This window comes from Hyla sarda, chromosome 4, assembly GCF_029499605.1.
Source record: "Hyla sarda isolate aHylSar1 chromosome 4, aHylSar1.hap1, whole genome shotgun sequence".
Taxonomy (NCBI): Eukaryota; Metazoa; Chordata; class Amphibia; order Anura; family Hylidae; genus Hyla; species Hyla sarda.
This window is the reverse complement of record NC_079192.1, coordinates 225467197-225490085: the sequence shown is the minus strand read 5'-3', so window position 1 is coordinate 225490085 and position 22889 is coordinate 225467197. Positions and strand designations below refer to the sequence as shown.

The 22889-nt window shown below is 40.7% G+C and overlaps 1 protein-coding gene across 3 annotated transcripts in view; it reads right to left on the bottom strand.

Annotated features, from left to right (window-relative positions):
* The window catches only part of GRAMD4 (GRAM domain containing 4), a 199819-nt gene that overhangs the window by 158213 nt on the left and 18717 nt on the right, over positions 1-22889 (bottom strand). The window contains exon 1 of one of the 3 annotated variants that reach the window (XM_056573697.1): positions 16683-16741. The exons of the other annotated variants lie outside the window; for them this stretch is intronic. Within the exon in view, the coding sequence (XP_056429672.1) occupies positions 16683-16687 (5 nt within the window). The 5' untranslated portion in view covers positions 16688-16741. Of the gene's footprint in view, positions 1-16682; positions 16742-22889 lie in introns of those variants that run through there. 3 annotated transcript variants of the gene reach the window in all.

The window sequence follows — 22889 nt, the reverse complement described above, 5'->3', positions numbered from 1 at the left end:
ATATATATATATATATACATATACACACACACACACACATATACACACATACATACACATATACATAAACACACAAATTTACAGTCATGGCCATAAATGTTGGCACCCCTGAAATTTTTCAGGGAAATGAAGTATTTCTCACAGAAAAGGATTGCAGTAACAGATGTTTTGCTATACACATGTTTATTCCCTTTTTTATGTATTGGAACTAAACCAAAAAAGGGAGGGAAAAAAAGCAAATTGGACTTAATGTCACACCAAACTCCAAAAATGGTCTGGACAAAATTATTGTCACCTTTAATATTTGGTTGCACACCCTTTGGAAAAAAAAGTGAAACCAGTCACTTTCTATAACCATCAATAAGCTTCTTACAACTCTCAGCCGGAATGTTGGAGCACTCTTCCTTTGCAAACTGCTCCGGGTCTCTCTTATTGGAAGGGCGCCTTTTCCCAACAGCAATTTTAAGATTTCTCCACAGGTGTTCAATGGGATTTAGATCTGGACTCATTGCTGGCCACTTCAGAACTATCCATCGCTTTGTTGCCATCCATTTCTGGGTGCTTTATGACGTATGTTTGGGATCATTATCCTGCTGGAAGACCCAAGATCTCGGACGCAAACCCAGCTTTCTGACACTGGGTTGGACACTGGGCTGTCAGATTTCATGATGCCTTGCACACAATCAAGGCACCCAGTGCCAGAGGAAGCAAACCAACCCCAAAACCACATTAAACCTCCACCATATTTCACTGTAGGTACTGTGTTCTTTTCTTTGTAGACCTCATTCCGTTTTCAGTAAACAGTAGAATGATGTGCTTTACCAAAAAGCTCTATCTTGGTCTCATCTGTCCGCAAGACTTTTTCCCAGAAGGATTTTGGCTTACTCGAGTTCATTCTGGCAAAATGCAGTCTTGCTTTTTTTTAGGTCTCTGTGTCAACAGTGGGGTCCTCCTGGGTCTCCTGACATAGCGATTCATTTCATTTAAATGTCGACGGATATTCAAGCTGCCATTCAGGCTCAGGGAGCATCAGTGTTAGCGGGAACTATCTTTGGAACTTGCTTGGGGCTGCTTATCCACCATCCGGACTATCCTGCGTTGACACCTTTCATCAATGTTCCTCTTCTGTCCATGCCCAGGGAGATTAGCTACAGTACCATGGGTTGGAAACTTCTTGATAATGTTGCGCATTGTGGACAAAGGCAAATCTAGATCTCTGGAGATGGACTTGTAACCTTGACATTGTTGATATGTTTCCACAATTTTGGTTCTCAAGTCCTCAGACAGTTCTCTGAACTCTTTCTGTTGCCCATGCTTAGTGTGGCACACACAGACACACAAAGCACAGACTTAGTGTACTTCTCTCCTTTTTATCTGCTTTCAGGTGTGATTTTTACATTGTCCACACCTGTTACTTGCCCCAGGTTAATTTAAAGAAGTATAACATGCTTGATATAAAATCTTATTTATCCACAATTTTGAAAGAGTGCCAATAATTTTTGTCCAGTCCATTTTTGAAATTTGGTGTGACATTATGTCCAATTTGCTTTTTTTTTTTTACCCTTTTTTGGTTTAGTTCCAATACACACAAAAGGTAATACACATGTGTATAGCAAAACATGTGTTACTGGTTACTGCAATCCTTTTCTGTGAGAAATACTTCATTTCCTTAAAAAATTTCAGGGGTGCCAACATCTACCATGCCAACATCTACTGTGTGTGTGTGTGTGTGTGTGTGTGTGTGTGTGTGTGTGTGTGTGTGTATATATGTGTATATGACAGAGAAAGAGAGAGAGACTGAAATAAATACACACATCCCTAGAGAGTGCTAGTAAAGATCTGACTACATGGTCCCCTTCGGCAATCAGCTGAGCCCCAGGAGTCCCGCTCCTGGCACCTCTGACAATTGTATTTCATTACGGCCATTTAAATGAGTGGCCATCCATGTAATACAAAAATGGCTCAAGACCTCAAGAGCTAGAGGCTCTCCAATAGGGCAAGTAAAAAAAGAAAAAAAAATGTCTTCAGACATGCATGCACCTTAATAAAATCTGAAATTCAATATTTTATAATTCCCTAATAAACAATACAGTTCACAGTCATTGTATTTTTATTATAATGATACTTTTACTCACTGTAGGCTCCTTGAGTGAACACTATTGGTTTTAGAATGGTGCACATCTCCCTAGTTTTTTCAACAGACCCTAGTGGCTCAGTCTTGGATAGTAAAGTTTCATCTTTTAAACACAGAGCTATGTGCCATAACACAGTTGGTAACATTTACATAATTTCTGCTAAGCACCGCTTAGTAGGTAACAATGGGGGCAAAAAAACAATCTTAAAATCAAGCAACATTCCTTCACGTTTTACAGATCATCTCAACATAAACTCTGGTACACTGAGCGGGAGAAACTGTATTGTGAAAGAGCAGAAAGTTGCAATTAGGAGGCAACCGCAAACATAGATCATGAGGTCCTAAGGAAAGTAAAACCAGAACAGCATAGCTACAGTATATGTATTTATCCGACAACTTCCCTTTACTACATTATAGCGCTCAACTGGCAAAATGCTTTTTTTTTTTTTTTTTTTTTTTTTTTTTACCTTTCCTTGTCTCTTTAGGGTAAAAGTCAATGAAAAAGTGTTCTAGAGGAGAGGAAATTGAACACAGAAGCTCAGGAAAACAAGCAAAGGTTTGTCACAAAAGGGGACCTGACCACAACAAAAAATAATAGAAATAGGCTAGATGTTTGCTCTGATAAAAAGCCAGGTAGGTTATCAACCTTACAAAGGTGCTTTACATCTTGAGCCACACCAATTAAGATATATAAGGGTTAAGCAAACATGAAATAAATAAATAACCTGCCGACCCTGCGAGCATTTCCTGCAGAGTCGACAGGTTAAAGGGGTACTCCTATGGAAAACTTTTTTTTTTTTTTTTTTTTAATCAACTGGTGCCAAAAAGTTAAACAGATTTGTAAATCACTTCTATTAAAAACTTAATCCTTACAGTACTTTTTAGGTGCTGTATACTAAAGAGAAATCCAAAAAGAAGAAATGCATTTCCTCTGATGTCATAACCACAGTGTTCTCTCTCTGCTGACCTCTGCTGTCCATTTTAGGAACTATACAGAGCAGGAAAAAATCCCCATAGCACATATGCTGCTCTGGACAGTTCCTAAAATGGACAGCAGAAGTCAGCAGAGAGCACTGTAGTCATGACATCAGAGGAAATGCATTTCTTTTTTGGATTTCTCTTTAGTATACAGCCCCTAAAAAGTACTGGAAGGATTAAGATTTTTTAATAGAAGTGATTTACAAATCTGTTTAATTTTCTGGCACCAGTTGATTTAAAAAAAAAAAAGTTTTCCACGGGAGTATCACTTTAAAGGAAGCAGTGGGGACCAGGTGTCTACATAACAGCGGCAGTGGATCAGGCAGATGAGTATGCATGGTTTTGAGGTTTTTTTGATACATTTTATTTTTTTTAATTATTACACATAAGGACTGAAATATCCCTTTAAATGTATACTCTAAACGTATAAACTAGGATTCCACTTTCAGTAAAACCCAAGTTTACAGGCACAAAACTGCAGAAATCTGTGTAAAACGACAGCAACTTGAGTTAAAAACTATGAAGGAAATTTATCAAAACCTGTGCAGGGGGAAAGTTGCCCATAGCAACCAATCAGATCACTTCTTTCATTTTTAACAGGGCCTCTGCAAAATGAAAGAAGCGATCTGATTGGTAGCTATGGGCAACTGGGTAATTTTTCTTCTGCACAGGTTTTAATAAATCTCCATGTATGTCTCTATTTCATAAGTGCTGCACACAGTAACATGGATACGGACTCTAAATATAAACGTAGAACAGCGTGAAAAAGTGATTTGGATGTGTTTCAACAAGTAAATATGTACACCAGGCCATAAACACAATGGTTCTTATTTTGTGACATTCTGGCAATCATTCTGACTGAACGAACGCAATCTCATTGGACATAAGTCAGGAAGATACTTGAAGAAACATTTTAATTTTTCCAAAAACAGCACCACATCTGTCCTCCAGTTGTGTGTAGTATAACAACTTGGCTCCATTCACTTCAATGGAACTGAGCTGCAATACCACACACAACCCGAGGACAGGTGTGGTTTTTTAGAAGAAATCAGCTCTGTTTTCTAATCCAAGATAACCACTTTAGGGTCCAGGTCTGTAACAAGAAATAAAGAGTGCTTTATAAAAAAAATACTGCAAATCGCTTCCAATTGAAAACTAATCATTGTAGTATCTTTGCAGTAATAATTCAATGCAAAAGCTAAGGACCAACAAAAAGAAAAAAAATTAAACAGTAAAGCAGGCCTGCAAAACATACGGCCAGTGAGCTGCATGTAACCTTTTAAACGATTCCTTCGAGCTCACTATCATATTGCCATTATGTGATGGGGGGTCCTAGTCTAGAGACCTTCCTTGACATCATGGCATTATATAATGTCTCTATGGCCATAGAGTGGAGATAGCGGACGCACATGTAGCATCAGCTATTTCTACCCGAATGTCATGAAATGCAGCATTTAATTTTAGTGTGGATGTTCCATAGGGCAGCAACGTCCACCTCCTCCTCAGTCACCTATGCGGGCTCCTTATTTCTCCCTAATACCCTTCCTATAATGCAGGGGAGGAGACACCGCAACCCCAGCCTCATTCGCTGCAGCAGCATCCCCAGAAATATGACCAGAGCAGCAGATGCACTGCACATCCCAGAGGAGGCAGCTCCCTTACAGCACCAGCCTTTCCTCCTGGCAGCATCCCCACACTTCTTTTCCAGAGCCTATTTCTGAAAGGAATGGGGGAACAGGAGCAAGAGGAGAGACAAGGGATACATTTCCTGCACTTGTAGCAGCTTCTATCGCTGTCAGAAAGCAAGGTGCATGTTTAGCTGCACCACCCGGCAGGCTAGGAGGATGATCCCAGCATAAATTCCCTAAATGTGGATATGCCTTGCACTGTGCACCTGCTGGACATCATCTGCAGTATCCAGGTATGAGGGAAGGGAGGGAAAATTACACACCACAAATCATTGGCAACGTGCTGCAAGATCCTCTCACCCTATGGGTGGGAGCAGGCAGCCAGGGCATCTACCCACATAGTACATAGGAGCCACCCTCTGTTTGCACTTTATAGGCACACAGTACATCTGAAAAAGGGGAGGAGCTATCTTCACCTTCTAATGCAGGCCTACACTACAATGAGTGCAGCCACACTGTGAAGTACCCGGCTAAAATTCTATACGCGGACCCAAGAAGTATAGCCTATTTTCATTTTGGATCACACCTACTGCCAAATTGTGCAGGCGTGCACTAAAGGAAAAGAAAAACAAAAGTTACATTGTTCAAGCATATTAACAACATTTACTGCTTATTGTATCAGTAGTACAAAACATATACCATTTAAAAGAAAAATAGAGGGAGGGGAATCATATGTGTGTAATGTATTAAATAAATTTACAACAAAAAGTAACAATGTAAAAGCATTTGATCCCCATATCATAGCTACAAGGAGTAAGACTTGGTTTGCAAACAAAGGATTTGCCTATGGTTAATCTGACCTGTATTTTACTAGAGGATCTGTGGCGGAAATCAAAGGTTAACGTATGGGGAAAATGTGCGATAGCGATTATGGAGGCGAAATGTATAGCAAACAATATAGCAAAATGCAATTGCTAAACAAACAAATAGTGAAATCCACCCTCCATTTCATGTTCAATGCCCTTATTTTATATAGCCCTCCCCCCGATTACATGTTCAATTAACATAAAATGGTGGGGATTGCATATGAAATGGACTTAAAGGGGTACTACGGTGGAAAAACTTTTTTTTTTTTTTTTAAATCAACTGGCGACAGAAAGTTCAGATTTTAGAAATTTTTCTAGAAATTGAAGTATTTCTCACAGAAAAGGATTGCAGTAACACATGTTTTGCTATACACATGTTTATTATCTTTGTGTGTATTGGAACTAAACCAAAAAAGGGAGGAAAAAAAGCAAATTGGACATTATGTCACACCAAATTCCAAAATTGGGCTGGACAAAATTATTGGCACCCTTTCAAAAGCATGTGATACTCCTTTAAACTCACCTGGGGTAAGTAACAGGTGTGGGCAATATAAAAATCACACCTGAAAGCAGATAAAAAGGAGAGAAGTTCACTTAGGGGGAGATTTATCAAAACCTGTGCAGAGGAAAACTTGCCCAGTTGCCCATAGCAACCTATCAGATCGCTTCTTTCATTTTACACAGGCCTTCATAAAAATGAAAGAAGCAAGCTGATTGGTTGCTATGGGCAACTGGGCAAGTTTTCCTCTGCACAGGTTTTGATAAATCTCCCCCTAAGTCTTTGCATTGTGTGTCTGTGTGTGCCACACTAAGCATGGACAACAGAAAGAAGAGAAGAGAACTGTCTGAGGACTTGAGAACCAAAATTGTGGAAAAATATCAACAATCTCAAGGTTACAAGTCCATCTCCAGAGATCTAGATTTGCCTTTGTCCACAGTGCGTAACATTATCAAGAAGTTTGCAACCCATGGCACTGTAGCTAATCTCCCTGGGCGTGGAAGGAAGAGAAAAATTGATGAAAGGTGTCAACATAGAATAGTCCGGATGGTGGATAAGCAGCCCCAAACAAGTTCCAAAGATATTCAAGCTGTCCTGCAGGCTCAGGGAGCATCAGTGTCAGCATGAACTGTCGACAATTAAATAAAATGAAACGCTATGGCAGGAGACCCAGGAGGACCCCACTGTTGACACAGAGACATAAAAAAAACCTGTGCCACTTCATAAAGAGGGGGATGATGAATTTATACAGAGGGTATTAATGGGTAAAATTAAATGGCACAGGGTGTAAGGGAGGATAATTTGGCATAAGGTGGCACAGGGTATAAAGGGTAGATGAAATGGGGGGGGGGGGAGAGATAAGGGGTGATTAACCCTTTTAAGGACTCCGCATTTTTCCATTTTCATTTTTTCCTCATCACCTAAAAATCATAATGCTTTCAATTTTGCACATAAAATTCCATATGATGGCTTATTCTTTGTTCCACCAATTCTACTTTGTAGTGACAGTCATTTTACCAAAAAATCCACGGCGAAGTGGAAAAAAATTAATTGTGCGACCAAATTAAAGAAAAAATGTCATTTTGTAACTTTTGGGGGCTTCCGTTTCTACGCAGTGCATTTTTCGGTAAAAATTACACTCTTTATTCTGTAGGTCCATATGGTTAAAATGATACCCTACTTATGTAGGTTTGATTTTGTCATACTTCTGAAAAAAATCATAACTACATGCAGGAAAGTTTATACGTTTAAAATTGTCATATTCTGACCCCTATAACTTTTTTATTAACCCGCGTACAGGCCGGTATGAGGGCTCATTTTTTTGCACCGTGTTCTGAAGTTTTTATCGGTACAATTTTTGCATTGATCGGACTTTGATCACTTTTTATTAATTTTTTAGGATATAAAAAGTGACCAAAAAGACGCTATTTTGTACTTTGGAATTTTTTGGCACGTACGGAATTGACCGTGTGGTTTAATTAACAATATATTTTTTATAGTTCAGACATTTCTTCACGTGGCGATATCACATGTTTATTTTTATTTACACAATTTTTTTTATTCGAAAAGGGGGGTGATTCAAACTTTTATTAGGGAAGGGGTTAAATGACCTTTACCATAGAAGAAGCAAGCGGGAGGGACTCGTGCATGCAACACGTAGACTTTATTCAAGTACGGTCACAGGATACAATCAGTCAACAAGCCGTTTCAGGCTAAATGACCTGAGGTCATGAATAAGCGCATTTAGCGTGAAACGGCTTGTTTAATGTACCTGAATAAAGTCTACGTGTTGCATCCTTGAGTGCCTTCCGCTTGCTTCTTCTATGGTATTGAATTGCTTTCCTTCCTTGGGATAGAGCCCCGTGTGAACACGGCTACACCTGGAAGACCTGCGTTTGGTTGCAGCTCACACATGCTCCGGCTATTCCGATAGGCGGCAGTGGCGACTTTCTACTTTTTTTTTTTTTTTTTCTTGGACATTGTTAAATGACCTTTATTAACTTTTTTTTTTTCCCCACTTTTCTTTGCAGTGTTACAGCTCCCATAGAGGGCTATAACACTGCACACACTGATCTTTTACCCTGATCCCTGCAAAGGCATAGCTTTGCATGGATCAGCGTAATAGGGGGTTGATTGCTCAAACCTGTAGCTCAGGCTTGGAGCAATCAATTGCCGATTGGACGCGACGGAGCAAGGTAAGGGGACCTCCGCTTGAGTCCTAGCTGATCTGGACATCGCTATTTTCCACGACAGTCCCGATCAGCCCGATTGAGCTGCCGGAAAGCTTTTACTTTAGTTTTCGACGTGGCGATCAACTTTACGCCCTGCGTCCTTAAGAGGTTAAATGGCACTAAGATTCTACTGTAATATTGCTTTTTATCAAGTTTTTATAGGCAATTACACTTTGGAGTGAGTACAGGACAGTATTCAGACAATTACAAACATTTTTTTAGCCTTTTTTTACCCAATAGAGGACATTTCTCACTAGTGTACACTTCCGGGAGTGTCCGCTTTTGGGAGATTCTACTGTATATTTATTCAAATATACAATATGTCTACTTTAAGTTAGCATTATTAAGTTGACATGTTTTTACTTTTTAAGGACATTAGAGGGCTTCAGAGTTTATCAGCAATTTTTTTTTATTTTTCACGAAAATTTCAAAATGTGAATTTTTCAGGGACCAGTTCAGTTTTAAAATGAATTTGATGGTCTTTATGTTAGAAATCCCAAATAATGGACCCCATTATGAAGACTGAACCCCTCAAAGTAATTTAAATAACATTCAGCAATTTAGTTAACCCTTTAGGTGTTTCACAGGAATAGCAGCAAAGTGGAGGAGAAAATTCAAAATCTCCAATTTTTTACAGTAACATGTTCTTGTAGACCCATTTATTTTTATTTTTTTTCATTTCTACAAGGGGAAAAAGGGGAAAATTTGTTTCCGCGTTTAGAAAGCCCTAATGGTGCCAGAACAGCAAAAAAAAGAAAAAAGAAAAAAAAACACATGGCACACTATTTGGGAAACTATACCCCTCAAGGAAAGTAGCAAGGGGTACAGGGAGCCTTAACACCCCACAGGTGATTGACATACTTTCGTTAAAGTGGGACGCGAAAATGAAAAATGCGATTTTTTTTCCCACTAAAATGTTGGTGTTACCCAAATTATTTGTTTTTCACAAGCGGAAATAGGAGAAAATGCCCCCCTAATTTGTAACACCATTTCTTCTGAGTATGGAAATACCCCATATGTGGACATATGCGGGCAAACAAAGGGCTCAGAAAAGGAGGAGCGTCATTGGGATTTTGGAGAGAGAATTTGTTTGGAAGGGAAATCGGGGGCCTTGAGCGTTTACAAAGCCTGTGTGCTGCCAGAACAGTGTACCCCCGCGCATGTGACCCCATATTGGAAACTACACCCCTCACAGAATGTAATAAGGGGTGCAGTGAGCATGTACACCCTACTGGCGTTTGACTGATTGGGCTGTGCAACATTGGGCTGTGCAAATTTAAAAAAATGCTTTTTTAATTTTACGGACCACTGTTCAAAAAAATCTGACACCTGTGGGGTGTAAATGCTCACTGCACCCCTTATTACATTCTGTGAGGGGTGTAGTTTGCAAAATGGGGTCAGATGTGGGGGGGGGGGGGGGGGGTCCACTGTTCTGGCACCATGGGAGCTTTGTAAACAAACTTGGCCTTCAATTCCAGCCATGTTCTCTCTCCAAAAAACAGATTTTGCTCCTTCTCTTTTGAGCCCTGTTGTGCGCCCGCAGAGCACTTTACATCCACATATGGGGTATTTACTTAATCAGAAGAAATGGGGTTACACATTTTGGGGGACTTTTTCTCCTAGTATCTCTTGTGGAAATGAAAGATTTGGGGTAACACCAGCATTTTAATGAAAAAAATAAAAATTTTCATTTTCATGTCCAACTTTAACGAAAATTTGTCAAACACTTGTGTTTGGGGTTGTGAAGGCTAAGCATGAAGTTGTTAAGCATGACATTTGCCTTCTCTACCAAAATGTTCCCAAGGCAGTGTTTCCCAAAAAGGGTGCCTCCGGCTGTTGCAAAGCTTTCAGCATGCCTGGACAGTCAGTGGATGTCCAGCAATGCTGGTAGTTGTTGTTTTGCAACAGATGGAGGCCGGGTGTAGAAACAGTGTTTATATTTTTTATTGGGGGGGGGGGGGGGCGGCGACAGTGTTAGGGTGTGTATTTGTAGTGTTTTACTCTTCATGTTGTGCAGTGCAGTGTCTTTAGGATACATTCACATGGGCGGGGGTTAACAGCAAGTTTCCCGCTGGGAGTTTGAGCTGTGGCGGAAAATTTGCCGTAGCTCAAACTTGCAGAGGGACACTCGCTGTAAACCCGCCCATGTGAATGTACCCTGTACATTCACATTGAAGGGGGGGGGGCGGCAAACCTCCAGCTGTTGCAAAACTGCATCTCCCAGCATGTACTGACAGACCGTGCATGCTGGGAGTTCTATTTTTGCAGGGGGCACACTGGTGCGGAAACAGTAAGTTAGTCAGTTGCCCAACTCTGTGTTTCCCAACCAGTGTGCCTCCAGCTGTTGCAAAATTACAACTGCTAAAGGCTGTCCAGGCATGCTGGAACATGCAATTGTGCAACTAGTGCCCCTCCAGCTGTTGCAAAACTACAAGTTCCAGCATGCCTGGACAGCATTTAGATGTTCGCGTATGCTGGGAGTTTTAGTTTTGCAACCAGTGTCCCTCCAGCTGTTGCAATACTACAAGTTCCAGCATGCACAAACATCCTTTAGTTGTCTGAATGCTGGAAGTTGTAGTTGCAACAACCGGAGGCACACTGGTTGCAAAACTATAACTCCCAGCAAGTGAGCATGCTGGTTGTAGTTGTTTTTCAGCAGGTAAAGGCCCACTGGTTGCAAAACTACAACTCCCATCATAAACGGACAGCTAAAGGCTGTCCAGGCATGCTGGGACTTGTAGTATTTCAACAGCTGGTGGGACACGAGTTGCAAAATTACAAGTCCCAGCATGCCTGGACAGCCTTTAGCTATCTGTGCATGCTGGGACTTGTAGTTTTGCAACAGCTGGAGGCACACATGCTGGGATTTGTCGTTTTGCAACTAGCGCCCAGCTGTAGCAAAACTGCAAGTTCCAGCATGCCTGGACAGCATTTAGCTGTCCAGGCATGCTGGGAGTTTTTGTTTTACAACAACTGGAGGCACACTGGTTGCAAAACTACAACTCCCATCATACACGGACAGCTAAAGACTGTCCAGGTATGCTGGGACTTGTAGTTTTGCGCAAAGTATCCCCAGTCTCCTCCAGCTGTTAACAAAACTATAAATCCCAGCATGCCTGGACAGCCTACAGCTGTCTGTGTATGATGGGAGTTATAGTTGTGCAACCAGTGAGCCTTTATCTGCTGAAAAACTACTACAACCAACATGCTCACATGCTGGGAGTTGCAAAACTACAAGCCCCAGCATACCTGGACAGCCTTTAGTTGTCTATGCATGCTGGGATTTGTAGTTGCAAAAACTGGAGGCACACTGGTTGAAAAACTACAACTCCCAGCATGTGAGCAGGTAAAGGCCCACTGGTTGCACATCTACAACTCTCATCATACACGGACAGCTAAAGGCTTTCCAGGAATGCTGGGACTTGTAGTTTTGCAACCACTGTCCCTACAGCTGTTACAAAACTACCGCTGCAGCATGCCTGGAAAGCCTTTAGCTGTCCGTGTATGATGGGAATTGTAGTTTTGCAAATAGTGTGCCTCTCAGAATGCACGGACAGCTAAATGCTGTCCAGGCATGCTGCAACTTGCAGTTTTGCAACAGCTAGAGGAACACTGGTTGCAAAACTGCAAGTCCCAGCATGACTGGACAGCCTTTAGCTGTCCAGGCATGCTGGGAGTTGTAATTTTGCAATAACTGGAGGCACACGGGCGGCTATGGTCTTCTCTTCCGCAGAGGCTTCCCACTTATCTCTCGCCTGGATCCCGCTCCACTCGGTCTCCTCCGCACTCTGGCTGATAGCACTACTCAGGTCAGTTGTATTGCTGTGCTTGACCGCTACAATACAACTTACCTAGCAGTTTGAAATGCCCGCTTTCAGATGTGCGAGGTCATGCTTGATAACGCATGATCTCGCACACTTCATACAAAGACTTAAGACAGTGCGATCTCTGTGCTGTATCTCTGTCACGGGGAACTTGTTCGCGCAGGGGAAGTTGGGAACCGGATAGGCAGTCTCGCGCCAACTCTTTTCAAAAGTGCCGGCGCAAGACAGTATAATGTAATGCCTATAGCGGCATTACTATACGGTAAAAATTATTAAACATATTTGGAAAAGTGCTACTTACAGTAAATTATATTAAATGAAATAATAAAAAAAAAAATGGGGAACCAAGGTGATTAAAAAAGTTTTTGTTTTTTTCTTTTTTGCAGCCCAAGCAGGTTTTGATAAAAAATAAATAAATAAACAAACACTGCAAAAACACATGCACAAATTTTACTTCCAGGATTGAGTCCATACAACTTCAATAAGTTTTTCATTCAATCACACTGTAGAATGGGCGAATCTTCTTAAACAAGGAGAGTTCTTTCACTGTCTATGAAATAACACTACTAGCAGGCAAACACTTAATACCAATGTGCCACCTGCCTTCCAATTTTAGCATCTTGGTACAGGTCATCATGATGTTAAAATAGATGTGCTGTCTCCAGGTAATGCAGATTCCAACAAAGAATTGGAATGAGGATTTCTGCGGCAGATGTTTCTGGGGGTGCATTCACACCATGTTTTTGCAATACAGTTCCCGTATCAGGTTTTTGATGAAAAATGGATTCCTCAAAACTGGACTAAACTGTATCAAAAATACAAACCGAACACAATTAAACGTATACGGTTTAAAAAATGATGTCCGGTTGCATCCGTTTTTTTAAGAAAAAACTGTATACGTTTTTAACTTTTCACTCCATTATGAATAAAGTTTCACTTGTTTGATTGAAATTCCAAGAAAAAAAACTGTGCAAAGTCAAAAACCGTATGGTGAAAACCAGATGAAACCGTACGCACACAGTTCTGTACGGTTCCCATTGACTCCCATGTTAAAAAAAAAAGTTATACGGTTTAAGGCTGGGTTCACACTACGATTTGAACTACAGTTCCCGTATACGGCTGGGAGGAGGGGTGGGCAGGGCTTAATCGCGGCGCCCGCACTCAGCCGTATTCGGGAACTGTAGTTAATGTATGTCTATGAGCCGACCGGAGTGAACCGCAGCCTCCAGTCGGCTGCTTTTTCGGCCGTATGCAGTTTCCCGACCGCAGGCAAAAACGTGGTCGACTAGATAGCACCACCAACGACAGTTCAGTAATCACCGCGATCTAGTGATCCACCCACAGCTTCTGAAAATACCGTACTCAGCACATATATTACCGTCAGTGCTCGGCATTGCTGTGCCTGATTTATGTCTTCTGAAGATTTATCATCTTATATTGTGGTGCCTAGAGGAGTCGTCCTACGTTGTTATATTTGATTTACATTTGATACTTGTTCAGGGAGTAGCAGGACAGACACTCGGCGGTATCGAGGGTGAGTCAAATTTTCCCAAGAAGAATGAACATGTTTATTAGGAGGGCGGCCTACGATAGGATCGTGGAGACATTGCTAGTCCCCATAGACGGCAATATAGTTCGTGCAATATTCCACTGAAAGAATAAATATGTTCATTCTTTTGGTGCTACAATAAATTCTGCATTGTAAATGGTTCAGCAGAATCCCGTGGAAAACTGAGATAAGCTGCTGCACTGGAATTTGCAAGTGCAATTCCTGAGTGGAGTTCCGCTCAGAAACCTTATGCTGACAAGAACAATACACCTAACTACCAGTACTACTAAAGTGATCCAGTGATCTGATGTAAGATGAATGACAAATTAAAAAAGAAAAAAAGAAAAATAGGAAGAGATTCCATAAAACTTAAGATAAAAAAAAAGTGGGAGAAGCATTAATGTTTAAAAAGTAAACAAATAAATCAAATAAGTACAGCAGAAATAATAAAAAAAAATAGGAAAAAATGATTCTCAATTTCCTTACACTTAGGAAAAATGTTGCCATATTTGTATTTCCCAACCCGAGAAAAAAAAAAGTGTGGTTTTCACGATAATAAATCCATAGCAGTATTTTTTTTATCAGTTCTAATATAGGTTTTAAAAAGCATAAAAAATTTAATTGAATAAATGTATGTAGATAAATATAAAAGGCTGCTAATGGTGTGTAGGAATAGAGATGAGAAGTTACAGTGATTCGATTTGTCAGTAACCTCGCAGCTCGGAGTTTGCTGACTTTAGCCTGCATAAATGAGTTCAGCTTTCAGGTGCTCCGGTGCTGGAGACTCTCTCCTAGGACTGTATCCACATTTTCCAGCCCACCGGAGCACCTGAAAGCTGTACTAATTTATGCAGGCTAAAGTCAGCAACTGCCGAGCAGAGAAGTTTGTGACGAATCGAATCATTGTAACTTCGCTCATCTCTATTTAGGAATATCAGTAATTTTCAGAACTGAAAGCATAGAAGCATTATTAAGGCAGGTGATCTTCTGGACTTCATGACAGTAATCCAGTTAAAATACACCAGGGGTGTAGAAAAAAAACAAAAAACTACTTGTCCAAGGGACTAAAGCGGAGCACAATCTACTTGTCCCTCAAGAAAATCCACTTGTCCTGGTAGATAAAATCATTTCAACCAAAATAGTCTGTAAATAAGGACTTTATTACTTTCTGCACTTAAATTTTTCCTCCTCGTCCTATAATTCCCAGAACTCTTATTTTTCCATCTACAGACCCATATGAGGTATGTTTTTTTTGCGGGGCCAAGTATACTTTTTTTAATTACACCTTTCAGTTTTCTATAACTTATGCTCTGAAACAAAGAAAACATTTTGTGAGGTGAAATTGGAAAAAAAATAAGCAAATTTCTTCTTTTTTTTTTTTTTTTTTCGCCATTCACCTTGTGGTCAAACTAACATATTATTTTGATACTGTAGGTTGGCCTGATTACAGCAATACCAAATTTGTTTAGTTTCCGTCATGTTTTAATAATTTATTTTATTTTATTTACTTTTTAATTAAAACAAAATCACTGACCCCTATAATATGTTTTTATTTTTCCGTAAACTGGGCTGTATGAGAGCTTATTTTTGGGGCCGTAATATGCTGTTTGTATCAGTACTATTTGGGTATTGATTGGACTTTCTGTACACTTTTTACTTTCTGGGATATGATGTTCTAAACATAAAAAATGCAATTCTGTGATTAGTTTTCTTTTTTTTTACGTTAACGCCATTTACCGTATGGGATATAAAATTTTATTTTTTCATAGTTTGGTCAATTACGCACGGGCAGATACAAAATATGTTTATTTCTATTATGTTTAAATATTTTTATATGGAAAAGGGGGGGGGGTGATATGAATTTTTAATATGGAAGGGGTTAATGGGTGTTTTTAAACTTTTATTAAACTTTCTTTTTAATTTTTTTTAAATACACTTTTAGGAGGAATCATTTAGATTCCTCATACAGATCAATGCAGTTCTATTGAATTCCATTGATCTGTGTTCATTTGGTTGAGCCTGCTCAAGGTCAGCTCAATCAAATGCAGATTTATGGGGGCAGCCATGAATGCAGAGGTAAGCCCTCCACTACCTCTACAGGGGATCGTTAAAAGATCCCTTTAGACACTGCTGTCAACTTTGACAGCGGTGATCTAAAGGGTTAATAGCCGCCCCTGGCGATCGCCGCATGCCGGGCTATTAGCAGCGGCCCCCGGCTACTGAAATCAGTCTGGGGCCGCCGGGTATAGAGCAGCCTCGAGTCAGGAGCCCGCTCCATACACCCCGAGTTCCGGTGTGAGGTGCAGACTTGCGTCCCATGCAAGTCTGCATCAGCTCCTTCACTTCACACCGCATAAAAAAATTTTTTTTTTAAAAAGGGGGAAGTCAGTCCGGCTCTGCTTGCCCTATACAGGGCTAAATCTATGAAAAATTCACCTGCTCGGTGCCCGAAACTACATGTCCCGGGCATCGGGCGATAGGATTTCCACATGCCTGTACACCACAGAATTCCTCTTTCCAGACTAATATGCCAGTGCAATAGTTTGTATTCAGCTAAAAAGAAGTTGGACAGAAGTTGAATTTTAGGTAAATGTCATTTTATAGGGATTGTCCAGTCGATTATGTCATTTTATAAGGATTATTAATCAGCCCAGTGGTCTGAAAAGGACAATCGGGAAGCACATCTAGAGAACTCTGTCAGTCAATGGTTCTGCTTCAATGAGTGGCACTGAGGCATTCTAGCTTTTCTGCCTTATCGTTAAATGGTTGCCTCATCATGAATATTAAATGTGTTGTATAATAAAAAAAAAAAACATTTTGTTCTTTACAAGCTAATAAGACCTTTGTCATGAAGATAACCCCTTTTAGTATCTTTTTATGTCTATATCTAAAGTTCTATCGCCTTGAAACAGTGTCACTTCAAATGCAAATATGACAGCAAATCAGAGAAATAAATAAAAAAAGATACACTACCTCATATTGCAATATTCTCAGATCATTCCTGAAAATCAGAAACAGTATTTTGTAGAATCTAGTATGTTCTCATTCTTGTCTCCAGAGAAGGCTTCTAGTCTCAAAGTTGCAGCACAGACAACGAGAATTCAGAAGAGGAACTGCAGACAAGTACTATAAGAAAGCATCATTCTATTTTGTCAGTCACTATCGGTCATGTCCTCATAAGGGAGGACAAAGTACTGTACATTGTGAAAGCCAGTAAGATCACACTACAGGAGACAGCTGAGGTTTTGATTTTTCTACACACAACAGAAAATAATTTAAATGATCGTTATAATAATAATATTCTTCGGTAACATTGCCAAAAAGTAAAAAAATAAACCAAAAAAAGTAATTCAATAGTAGGAACATTTATATTTTTTAACAAAAATAAATGGCCACTGTCAAAAATGCATTGCCACAACCCCTTTTTCAATATAGTTTTTGTACAATTGTATTATCAGAATATTTTAGTTACTGATGTACCGTACTTGAAGGCGACACCGGAACACACGTGGGGTGGCTAAAGAAACTACTGGCTGGGCTTAGAGCCACAGCACTGCCACTCACCATACATTGACTCCAGGACACACCTATCTGATTGGTTGCTATGGGCAACTACTCCATTTTTCCTCAGCACGTTCTGATAAATCTCCCCCTGATATCTTAAAAAAAAAAAAAATAAGGAAATCAGTAAGCTTAAAAAGTTCTCATCTGAACCCTATGAGGGAGATTTATCAAAACCTGTGCAGAGGAAAAGTTGACCAGTTGTCCAGAGCAACCAATCAGATCCCTTATTTCATTTTTCAGAAGCCTTTTCAAAAATGAAAGATTCTGATTGGTTGCTATTGGCAACTAGGCAATTTTTCCTCTGCACAGGTTTTGATAAATTTCCCCCTATGACTATTTTTTCATATATAGGGTTGTATAGGGACTAATTCTTTGTGCTGTGATCTGTATTTTTTATCAGTACCATTTTAATTTTCATGGCACTTTTTGGATTACTTTTTTTTCTGCTACATTAAGTGAACAAAAAACAGCAATTCTGGCCATTGTTTTTTTTTTACATTCACCCTATTGACTGTGCGGTTTCATTAACATTACATTTTAATAGTTCAGACATTTTTATGCATTTTACCAAATATGTTTATTTTTGCTAACTTTATTTTTACATTTAATTCTTTTTTTTTTTCTTTTTTTTTTTTCTTTTTTTTTTTACATTTACTGCCTTTTTATTTTTTTACTAATTTATTTTCACAATATTTTTTGTCCCCATAGGGCAGTGTTTTTCACAGTATGCCTCCAATTGTTGCAAAACTACAACTCCCAGAATGCCCAGAGAGCCAATGGCTGTAGGGAATGCTGGAAGTTGAAGTTTTGTAACAGTTTGGAGACACACAGATGTAATTTTTTATTTCTAGATACTGATTAATGCTATGCTATAGTAGGCTATAGCACAGCACTGATCAGTATTATCGGCGCTCTATTAACACAGGCTGCTAAGGCCTGCATTATTGGAGCACCGATCAAACAGGACGGATGAAGGTAGGGAACCTTCGCCTGTCCTCTCCCCGAGGGTGTCTTGATCAGCTCCACTGAGCTACCGCAGATTGTTTTGGGCATTTTAGATGCTCGCTACATATGCCAGAGTTAGCTACATATGCCGGCTGCGCCATATACATATGGCGGTCAGCCGTGTAAGGGTTAACACTGCTGGGAGGAGAGACAGTCACCCCATAATGGAGGGCCTGGACGGACTGCGCAGCATGAAACCCGGGCAAGGGGGCTTGTACTGCCGACTGCCCAAGTTCTCTACCACAGCACAGGGGGGGATGAGGCAGTGTGGCGGCGGCGTGAGGTGCCCGTGTGCAGTTCTGCACCTCACACCGGAGAGTGTATAAAGTTAAAGCCACGCCCTATTTTAGGCCACGCCCACCGAAATTATCGGCAGGAAATCCCCTTAGCTGAAAAGGCCATTTTTGGCCAAAATTTCTGTGCATCCCTAGGTAAAACATTAACCTTTCTAATATATTTCATAAGAAATTTTAATTTCCTTTTTATAAAAATCATGGCTTATTAAAAAAGAACATAATCTTGTCCAGCGGCAGCATCATCTATGTCCAAGCTGAAGCACAGGCAGGTCCAAAGTCCAGGAAGTAAGGGTGGGCTAGACCTCCAATGTGCTCTTTCCTTTCTCATCAGACTGCAGCATGAAAACAAAGAGGAGGGGGTTAAAGAGCAGTCAGCAGTAATTAGATAAGGAGACCCAGCACACCAGAGCAGTCTCCGGGAGGAAGAGGAGTCATGCAGAGTGAGGGCAAGAGATGAACACGGTCTCTCCAGATAGACTTCCCTATCAGACTGCAGTATGCAAAAAAAGGGGAAGGGGGTTACAGAGCAGCCTGAGCGCGCGTCATAGAACCAGAGCGGGTGCAGGGCATACATTTACGCCCTGTGTCCTTAGGATGTTACCATATGAATGCTGAGTTGTGGGTTGTTATGGGCAAAACCAGACAATTATGATTTTGGGTAGAAAAATCTGGGCCAGTGTTTTTCAAATTCACACTTGCGGATCTGCATAAAAATCTGCAACTGCCTGCAGATTTAACTTCTCCATTGAAGTCAGTGAGGAAATGACCCAATAAATCTGCACTAGATCTGATACAACAGATGAAAAACTGCAAATTCAGGGAATCTGTCAGCTGCAATTCCCATTCCAAACTGCTGACACTGTTAACACAAGGAGACAAATTGAGGGTGATTTATCATAACCTGTGTAGAGGAAGTGTGTTGCAGTTGCCCAAGCAACCAGCATGCTTCTTTCATTTTAAAAAATGAAAGAAGCAAATCTGATTGGTTGCTATGGGCAACTGCCCCCCCCCTTTTCTCTACACAGGTTTTGATAAATCTCCCCCAATGTACCTTTCATATATCTGTCTGTGCTTGCATAGTGTATAAAAATGTTTTTATTTCACTGGTACTAAGTGCCAAAGAGGTGTAGCCAGGCCCCTGAAGTGCTGAGAGCTGGAATGCCTCCTCAGTCTACCTCCCATCCTCCATTTGCAGTCAGCTAGAAGCTGAGCCCAGGTTCTAAATCTTATACTTGCCACCATTCTCTATGCACAGCACAGGAACAGGATCTGGAGACAAACAATAATGTAATATATGCCAAATTTAAAAAAAGGCTCAAGCCTTTTAATAAAATCTGTTTATCCTTGGCTGTCTGTGCAACACACACAGCCACAAAAGAGTAGGCATAAAGGGGTACTCCAGTGGAAAACACAGGTTTTCAAATAAACTGGTGCCAAAAAGATAAAAAGATTTGTAAATTACTACTATTTAAAAATCTTTAGCCTTCCAGCACTTATCTGCTATATTTCTCTGCTGACACCTATGTCCATGTCAGGAACTATAGGCATTTCAACGAATGTTGCATTCATCAATAGTGCATGTGGATATAAGAAACTTTGTAAAATATAATGTTAGACAAGAATGCTTCTTTCTCCTGTGACCAAGCTTCTTTCCTCTCCACCCCTTAAAGCTAGACTGTCCTCCACCTGGAAAATCAGCTATGTTTAGTCCTGTGTCTGCTCAGCTTTTGTCTAAGCTAAGTTAAATTGGCACCGTCAGATTCAAAAACTTTGTACATCTTGACAAAACATAAACCTTTCTAATATACTTAATAAAAAGTGTATTTCCTTTTAATAGAAATCATGGCTTACAAAAAAGACCACTCAGGGTTCCCATCCAGAACATAATCCTGTCCAGCTGCAGCATCATTTATGTCCAAGCTGGAGAAAAGGCATGGACAAAGTCCAGTAAGTGAGGGTGGCACTAGCACTCCTCTGTGCTCACTCCTGTCCTATCAGACTGCAGAATGAAAACAGAGAGGAGGGGGTTACAGAACAACCTGCAGTGATTGGATGAAGAGCAGAGCAGGGTCAGGGTCAGGGTCATGCAGAGGGCAAGAGATGGACACACACCCCTCCAGAACACAGGATGAAAGACCAAGTGAGCAACAATTAGGAGGTATTTGGGAGATAAATAAAAACATAGAATTAGGTACTGAGTAACATATCTGATGGCCTGTTTGTCCGCACTAAAACCAAAACACTGGGTTACAGTGCAGGTGAACAACAGTAGAATGTAAGTGTCACTTCCAGAAATGTGTCCAGTAGTTTAGAATATCTTGTCCCCTAAGCTTAAATGCAGAGCAGTATTGCTGCACAATGGAGGCTGGTCGCACTTCCCATCCTCCTCATGTACGCAGTGCAATAGCTGCCTATTATCTGAATATTCAAGAATATGCACAATCACATCCTAGTGACATGAAAGCGTGCAGTCATGTAAGTGCTCTGCTAAGCACATCGCTGAAAGGCACAGCGCTCACATAACCGTAGGCCCTCACAACCTGCAACCATACTTTAGTTTTGGCAGCCTGGGCATAATGGTAAAACAATTTTTTGCCAGAGTTCTCCTTTAAAGCAATGGTCGTGCAGAGAAAAAGGTCAGATTTCCTGGCCGGCTAGGGAGTAGAGCACAATGCCACCCACTTCCCTGGCTAACAACTTCAAGGTTAAATTCACATGCAGTAAATTTATCAAAAAATGTCTGTGACTGTCCCATTCATCCACATGGATTGCTGCAATTAGAAAATCATGGAATGATTATAATCATGACCTCTACATAGCACTGTTATGACCTTGTTCAGTATCTATAACAAAATTGCTTCTGTCTCCATTCAGGAGTCTGTCTCTGAAATTTGGCAGCAAGAAGACAGAAAAGTGTTTAGGAGGTAACAGTATATGGAGAAGAAAATGCAACAGAAGACTGTTTAGAATCCTCTGTCAGGAGGCACTGGTGGCCTCTAATTTTAAGATGTCTAAGTAATATAACTTTCCTAGTAGAAATATGGAGTTTTTCAATCTGTTAAAAAGACTGGAACATAGTCATAAATGAAGGCCTAAACAGGTAGTAAAATAGTCCTAATGATAAGGCAGATTAGATACCAAGGAACAAGGCTGAGGTCTGGTCAATTGGGACTCAAAATCAAGAACAAGAGCCAGAAGAGGGTATGAGCCTCAACCAACAGACAAGGCATGGCAAAATAATTCCACTTTAAATAGTTTCCAGGCCTGACATTTTTGGGCATCAGCTTACCACCCTGATAGCACCTTGCAGTAAGAACTGCAGCCCTTTGTCCCCTAAAAATATATATAAAAATCAGAAGTAAAATAATATTTTGGAAGCCAAATAAAAAAATACACATTGTTGAATGTTGACTTAAGCATGACCCGGTTCAGGCGCTGCCATCAGCAGAGTATGGGTAGGAAGCTTCTGCCATAGCTCAACAGACTTATCGGCACCACAGTCCTTCCAGATGACAGACCGACTCCTCGATGGTCCCCACGAGTCCCTGCAGTGCTCCTCCACGGATCATTACCAGAGAGGTAGTAAGAAGCAGGGTCCCAGAGATTCCCCACAGCCTGCTCACATGGCTCCTAAAATGGCACTGGAGGAGGGTTCTCAGATGGTCTTTGTGTCTGAGAGGAGCAGCTCCTCCCGGTCACATGAGAGGGACCTATCAAGGGCTGTTGGTCTGGAATATCTATGCAGAGTTGAAAGAGCGTATCACCTGGGTCCCAACTCTTCTACCACAAGCAATTTACAAGTTGCTAGCCTGTCATACCTGCAGCAGGTAATCCTATGTTTAAAGGATTTTAATGATAAAATGGAGGTTCTCCGTGCCTTCTGTAAGTGAAAACAGCCTTTGGAATTCAGAAACACAAAGCTGCTTTTATTTAAAAGATTTCTCAGCTGATGTGCGGAAGCATCGTGGTGCTTTTAGCAACAACTGCACAGAACTGTACAAGACCAAATGACATGTCCAGTTTAAATATGCTGCTACATTACAGGTGCATCGTTCTAACAGAACTTTCCCTTCTTATACTCAACCCCCCCCCCCCCACCCCCCAGGCTAGGGTGTTCAAGAGAACGAGAGCCTCTAGACAATATCGCCACCTTGCCAATCACTGTATGATTCCCCCACACAATTTGGCAGTTATACTATGCCACCGCCCAAACGCAAAAAAATGCAGATCGCCGAGAAGGCCAGACTGCTCCCCCTTGCAGAACTAAATATTTTTCTAAGTTTGGTGGATCTGGTAACATTCACCAGTTCTCTGT